The sequence below is a fragment of the Sceloporus occidentalis genome, unplaced genomic scaffold (genome assembly GCF_023333645.1).
Source record: "Sceloporus occidentalis isolate IW3139 unplaced genomic scaffold, rSceOcc1.0.p SCAF_42, whole genome shotgun sequence".
Lineage (NCBI taxonomy): Eukaryota > Metazoa > Chordata > Lepidosauria > Squamata > Phrynosomatidae > Sceloporus > Sceloporus occidentalis.
Genome location: NW_028317022.1, coordinates 5,999,672 through 6,007,027, shown reverse-complemented (window position 1 = coordinate 6,007,027; position 7,356 = coordinate 5,999,672). Strand labels below are relative to the sequence as shown.

At 35.4% G+C, this 7,356-nt stretch overlaps 1 protein-coding gene across 1 annotated transcript; it reads right to left on the bottom strand.

Annotated features, from left to right (window-relative positions):
* Positions 1-296: 296 nt before the first annotated feature.
* Positions 297-7,135, bottom strand: LOC149289893 (visual pigment-like receptor peropsin). Its single transcript, XM_089490150.1, has 6 exons — positions 7,015-7,135; positions 5,090-5,295; positions 2,939-3,038; positions 1,922-2,026; positions 1,163-1,386; positions 297-752 (listed from the first exon to the last, which is right to left on the bottom strand). The coding sequence occupies exons 1-6, from the start codon at positions 7,133-7,135 to the stop codon at positions 297-299; spliced, it is 1,212 nt and encodes a 403-aa protein (XP_089346276.1).
* Between the last annotated feature and the right edge of the window lie 221 nt (positions 7,136-7,356).

Here is a 7,356-nt window from a genome sequence, read left to right as displayed (position 1 = left end):
GCAGACCTAGTCCCTGCAGCTGGCGGGTTGTTTGCTAATGTTTGTGTTGGTTGGTAATCCAGGCATGGCCAATGCTCTACCTACATATTGGATTTCTGTCCTCATTTAAGGGGTTTGGGTAGAGTTAATAGGTATAGGCTCCAGGCCTTAGCAGTGATGCTTTAAATGTACAAAACAAGCGTGAACAATACAAACACATACCACACTTAAAAACATCATACAAACTTTTTATTGTTACATAATAAAATGTCTTGCATGGTCAGATAACATAGCCTTAAAATGTGTTGCTAATGTTCTCATAATCGATCACATTCATAAGTAGGACTGTCAGATGCCAAATGCAATTTACAGGTGCATACGTCCTTCATTTCCAGGGGTGGAGTATCGCTTGGACTTCCCACCCCAGAATCCTTACTTGCTGTTACCAACTGCTGTGGTACAGGACTCGTGTTACATTTTTGCTCTTTGACGTGCGGCACAGACTCCTGCTTGTGTTTAAGACGTTTGAAGCGCTTGAGTTTGACAGGATCCTTATTGTTTTTTGTACATGGAAGTAAGATGTTGAGATCCTTTCGGAATTTGGAGCTCATCCCAAAATAGATTAGGGGATTGTAGAAACTAGCAGATTTTGCAAAGAGGCTGGCAAGGATACTGGTTAGATTGGGAACATAGTAGCCACATGCTGACCACACGGAAATCACAGCATATGGAGACCAGGCGACAATAAAGGCTGTGCAAATAACAATAGACACCTGGAAGAAAAACAACTGAATTTAAATGAGCGTTATAACATAGAAGCAGGTCTCTTAATTCTGTATGTTAGTAGACATACTGTATTATTCCCTTGCACTCTTGAGTGATATATTTGAAACTGTACTGTGTCAAAAAACATAGTATGGCTGTATGCTAGAACAAAAGATCGTACCTTTACTGAATAAAAGTATCTGTGATTTTGTGGCAGATAATAAGGCACTTACCAATATACCATGGAGAGGCAAAAAATGTTAACTCCCTATTAGATACATAAGAGTGTTACAAGGGCATCCCATCAATTTTATTGTTTACTTATTTATTTACATGGGGTCATCATATTATATAGCACTTTACAATAGTGAATTAAATACCTATAGTAATAAATGAAATACTAATTAAAAAGACATACCCGAGTTACATCGCGTTCCATTTTCCGCTGTCTGTCTGTTAGATCACCTTCACTTGTTAAGGCTCGGCTTGACTTTACAGTATTAATAATGGACACGTAGCAAAAGACCATGACCATTACAGGCAGGAAGAAACAGCAAATGAATATGGATATAATATATGACTTGTATATTGTGGAGTAGCTGGCCTTGGTCCAGTCAATTTCACATGTCCCATACAAACGGTCTGAGGAAAGTATGTGGTAAATTGGTGACAAATTATTAAATAAAAAAGAATACAGATGTTATTTTATTTATTTATATTTACAACAAGGTAGGAGAGAGAACAGAGCAGAGCAGAGAAGAAAAAAGAGTGATAATTAGAGAACTATCATTCCATAATAGTATAGATTAGAGCATGGCTGTGCAATTAGTTTGGTCAATTTATATGCTTTACTTATGAATATATAGCTGCTATCCAATTTCGTCACTTTTTTAAATCCAAAGCCTGGGATTTTCAAAAACATGTAGACTTTCTCTTTGTTTATGGTTGCCATAGAGTAAAAATACAGGATGAATAGTGCCCAATTTTATCAATTGCCCCAAGTGAAGCGCAAAATGATATGATTATTTTCATGTAACCCAGATTCTTCTGAAAATGTAATACATTTAATTATATATCTCAAAAATATCTCATGTCTTTCCAGAATCTGTATATCAGTTCCTATTAAAGTATAATATTTTTTTAGTATGTGAAATATTTAGAGATTGGTATATTTTACCTCTGTAGCTTCCCCACCCTAGCAAAGGAGCCATAGACCAAAACAGGGCTGCAATCCAGATTAAAACCAGGGATATTGTGATGCTCCCATTGGTTATACAGTTGGCTGAAAGAGAAAAGTTCACAGTTACAAAATGACCTCCAACAATATCTATACTCCATACACTATTTACAAATGGCGCTTGCAGGTGTAGTTTTTTAAGGAGCACTTGTCAACAATATACATTAAATAAATGTGATCCATGATATAATAGTATTTTGTTCATCGCAAGTCAACATAGCTGAATTGTAGTCAACTTATGCTGTCTAAGTCCTACCAAACTTTTTAAAAATAGTGATTTTGTTTTTCATGGAGGTAGTTTTTCCTGTTAGTAGCAGTATAGCCTTAGGCCAGTCATCAACCAAATGTTTGGCTAAGGTTGGCTGGCTGTTTTAAGAAGTGGGAGAAACATAAATCTGATGGCATATAAGATCTATTCAGTCCATCTAGTCAGTCCATTTTGTCCCTTCTGTCAAACATCCTGAATTAAGCAGAAGCTGCACCATTCACAGCTTGCACCCTCCTTGCCTTTCACATGGTCCCTGCATCAACCTTCTGTGAATTGTAGTGCAGGACCTGGCACCTCTTATCTATAACTTAAGTACACTCCAACTTAAAGCCAGCAGAAAATCTGCTGAGTTCTATTTCCAAGATGATGAACCATTGAGGGACCATTGCATAAAATAGAACTTACAGAGAAAAATAGAACCAAATACAAAATATAAAGATAAAGAATTCTCCCCTAATTATATCTCTGCAAGGACTCCTCAGATCCCAAAGCACACAGTAGTAGAAAACAGAAGATATCCACAATGCTATTGAATGATAGGACTGCTAGTCTTCATAAGACTCTTCTTCCATATGTCCACCGGAGTCACTACCAGTCATATCATAAAATAGGATTTATATGGCAAGTATTCATGGCTTCTTGGCAACGTTCAAACAAGCAGGAGTACACAAATTCAAACATATTCTTACCTCTTTGTGGATGACAACCTTTAATGTATCGTGTTACACTGATAAGTGTTAGTGTGTTTATGCTAGCAAGACCAAATAGAAGAGTGAGAAAACCATCTACCTGTAAAGAAAACATAAATACTTTTATTTTATATATATATTATGTGTCAAAGAATATGATATATTTTCAAGACCTAGCCATCTGTAAACTAAAGAAAGCATCTTATGTAAAACAAGAAGAGAAAAAGGATCAATGAATTTATTGGGGCATTTTAAAAAATGGAAATTCAATGGATGACTCTTTGGTCAGAGTTGTGATATCTTCAGATAATTAAAATTCTTAACTAATAGCCTGAGGTTACTGGCACAGGTTTAGCTGGTTGGCACGCACGTCGTTAACCTGCTAATTCTATCAGATTCTATTTTTAGAACTTGTTCCAAGTACGAATTTTCACCACTTCAATGGAGGCTTGGAATTCCATCATAAATTACCCCTGTTATATCTATTCTAGAGTACAATCACGAGGGGGACTAAAACATAGATTGGTTAGTGATTGAAATGCTGCAATTAAGTATTTTATCTATTACTTTTTTTCCTCAGTCTCTAAGCAAATTCAATGACCAAGCTGAGAAAATGACTCTTGAAGACATCTAAATGTACAGCATGAGCAGAACCCAATGTAAGCTGATCCCAAAGCATGCATTAGTTGTCAACTTCCTGCTTCTGGGTTTCTGCTTATTTTGGTTAAGTTATAATTTGCATGACATATGAAAAACCCATAGATGGCTGGATTTTAATGAAAGCATGAAAGCATCATTTGAAATGACTTTCCTTTACCACAATAGAGTCTGGCACCCAGAAAGCAGCCCAAAACATATTCATACAGCTCTCATAAAGATAATGGTACATGTAACAGACCACATCATTTTAACAATGTTTAAAATAGTAGTAAACACAACATTCATACATCAAATGTATACAGCATAATTAAGCAAACAGGCATGCAAAATCTTAAATTTTTGTTAGGCCTGTTTGCCCTGACACTAAAGTGTTTATGGTGTGGCAGCTGTCACTGAAAATTCTATTGACATTTTTTTTCTAATCCCATTTTAGCTGTTAGAAAGGATTGGAAACAGATTGCCAAAGTAGCTATTGTATGTCAACTTTGTCTGCTCTACTAATCCCTCCATTATCTGCAGATAAAGCTGGTGCACAAGTCAGAGAAACCACATCCGATTTTTTTGTCAAGTGGTTTTTGCTGAGTTTTATTTCTTCCCCTGAGGAGGAAAAGCCTGGATTATTGCTCTGTAATCAAAGAATGCACTGTGATTGTTGCTTACATTTCTCAACTGTGACTAAGTATATCAAACATGAGATCACATTTTCATCTTCTGATGTACTGTATCTTCATTTAATGGAGAAAAGGGGTATAATGGTAGCAACACCTAGCCACTGGTGACATTAGTGGTCCAGGTGGTCATAATAAATGTAATGTGAGGCCAATAAAACTGTTCATACCTCTTGAAAGACCAGCCTTACCTCAGTTGGTGAAATGCACCTTACACTAATACAATCATCTGTGTCATAACCCATAAAGGTTCGGAATGTGTAAGATGACACAAAATGCAGCTAAAATGCAACTAAAATGCACAGACCATATTTCCTTAATTTCTAGTAGATTGAAACAAGGTCCACCATACCCAAAGTAAACACCATGCCCCAATAGTTGATGTTTTTTCCAATAAAGTGTGACAAGTTTTTTTTTTTTTTAATGTCAATATTCATCAACCTTAATCTTTTCTCCTATTGTTCATATTCTTAGACTCTTTTTATAATCTTTTGACAATTCACTGTGTTAAGAAAGATACCCACCAGAGGGAACTGTATGATCTTTCCTTTTGCCCCCTCACTTTCCCTAGCAATACTGACAGAGGGTGCTAGTATGGCAGCCATAACCCATAACTGGTGATGAGACTTCCCATGGAGGCCATCATGGAGGCCATCATGCAAGCAATGCTCCAGAATCTACAAACCACTTCTACCTTGAGGTTATATTGTCTCACAATGACTAGCTCACCAGGTATGCTGCATACATTTACAATAACCTAACATACTAGGCTTACATTTACAAATATATATACAAACATTCTATTTATAGGGCAGAAACTTACCTGACAAGTCCATATAGAAGTAATAAGGAAGCCATCATCTCTGAACACATTGAAAATTTCTATTATTCCCCTAGAGTACCCAAATACAGAGATGCTTGCATCGGACAAAGCCAGGTTAAAAGTGAGATAATCTGTGGGTAGCAAGCTGGTCCTCTGTTTATATAAAATGAATATTACAATGCTGTTTCCAAACCAAGACATCCAACCTAGGTGGGGGAAAAATCCAGATCAATTTAAAAATTAGTTCAGTTGCTCCAAAAAGAAACAGTTATCTAATTATTACGTTTTGTATTTAGAATTGTTGTATTCTTGGAATCCACAAAACATGAATAAAGGTTAGATTTGTATTCTGCTACCCTGATGCAATCAATATTTTATCAGCTTGATAGCATCTAGAAAAACATAAGTTACCTGAGAGTGACATCTAACATATGTGTGAGTCAACCAAACCATTCACTTGAGATGGGAATTTCACCATAGTATTTTATGGATTTTTAGGCATAGTGCCCATTAGTGGAGTAAACCAGGTTTAATCAACCCATGATGCAATGTACCGTACATTGAGCAAACTTTACATCAGGGTTTTTTCCGTTTTCTATTAAACAAGCACTTTGGGATGTTTGTCAAATATAAGATAAATTGTTAGGGATACTTCAATTAAAATCTGGTCATAGTGACTCTAGGTTTGGAGAACTTCTACATCAGATGAGCTCCTATCTATAAATGTTACCAATCAATTACTCTTGTATTTGTTAAATGCCTAAATAGATGTGGGTGCAAGCTAGACATTATTTCCCCTCTCACAGAAAAATCTCCCCAGGCAATCCTAAAATAATAATATAGGTATTTTACCAAAGCTTTAGGTGAGTATCTGACTTAGCTAATAAAAAGTATAAAATAATGATACTGATATCTCTGGACAAGGTTTAAGTTCTCTAGCAGATTACCATTAAGTTTATACTATATTGATGTTAGCCTACTATATATAAAGGGCAGATAATAACCATTTTGCTTAAACTATCATTAACAGATGTAGAAACACCAATTTCATATTTTAGCTTTTTTTATTCAAGTGAAAATGGCACGGCATGATACAGAATGCTAACTTGTATGCAGTACATTATTAAATAATGTGAAATAAGAAATTTCCCTCAATGACAGGGAACTTTACAGAAAGTTTTCTATCCCATACATTAAGGGAATCTATCCTAAATCTAAGAGAAGACCAGCAACTGATTCTGAGTAGGTAGGAAAATTAGATCGGCCAAAATGTTCTTCTCTGCTGACAAATTCTATGTCCACTAACGAAACACAGAAGGAATACTTTTATGGTCCTAATACTTCCTTAAGTCCTTTATGCACAACACTAGAGATATGTCTGTGGCTACAGGTGGAATTCAAAGGGAAATGGGGTAAATTAGTAATTGATATACAGTATTATAGCAGCTATTGTGAAGTGCTTGAGTATAGGATAAATATTTGAATTAACCATTTAAAAGTTCACATTTGAAACCATATTTTTGGGTCAAACCTTGAATCAAGTTAGTTGGAAATTGTATGAATCAAAACTGTGAGAAATGAATTGAGTCTTTATTGAACATTGATTAACTATTCAAAATTCTAAAGTTTGCAGAGTCGATAATTTTGCACTGAAATGCATATATTTCTGGTTAATAATATCTGCATGGTCATCAGTGGTTATAAGTTGTTTAGACTTTCTACAAAGTCAATAATTTCATAATTATTTTAATAAATTACTTCCTTTACCTTACTATTCACTATTCTTTAAGTTATTTCCACATAGCTTTAATATTTCTATTAAGTATATGAAATATGCTTACAAGTCCTTTTGACATCAGTATTCTAAATTATATTTTTATATCTCAAGAATTTGCAGATCCCAGATAGCTGGAGTTGGTACCTACCTAAACTTAGAAGATAGATACCTATAACCGTCTCTCCTTGTTCACTCAGTGGGTTTTCCTTCTGTGGCATAGTCATATTGTTGTTCCTCCATGGAGCTTGACGTGGGAACTGTAAGGACATTGTTCCAAAAGCAAATTAGTCTCTCTTTTTTGGAGATAAGAGGAACTCTCCAATCTCAGTTACTACAGTGTATTTCGCTGATGGCCTGCATACAGTGATACACTGATGCTGTGCACTCTAAGATTATCAAATTAAGAATGAAAATCTTCTCAACAGACAGCTGACAAAACCTTTAACCCCTCCTTATTCTCTAATCTGCTCTATAAATAAATCACGCTGTG

Excerpts from the sequence above, each read along its gene's own strand:
- LOC149289893 (XM_089490150.1), bottom strand. The coding sequence starts at position 7,135 with ATGTCCTTACAGTTCCCACGTCAAGCTCCATGGAGGAACAACAATATG. Across the intron at positions 5,296-7,014 it reads TATCTATCTTCTAAGTTTAG|GTTGGATGTCTTGGTTTGGA; the intron begins GTAGGTACCAAC and ends TCCCCCACCTAG. Across the intron at positions 753-1,162 it reads TGGAACGCGATGTAACTCGG|GTGTCTATTGTTATTTGCAC; the intron begins GTATGTCTTTTT and ends TTTTTCTTCCAG.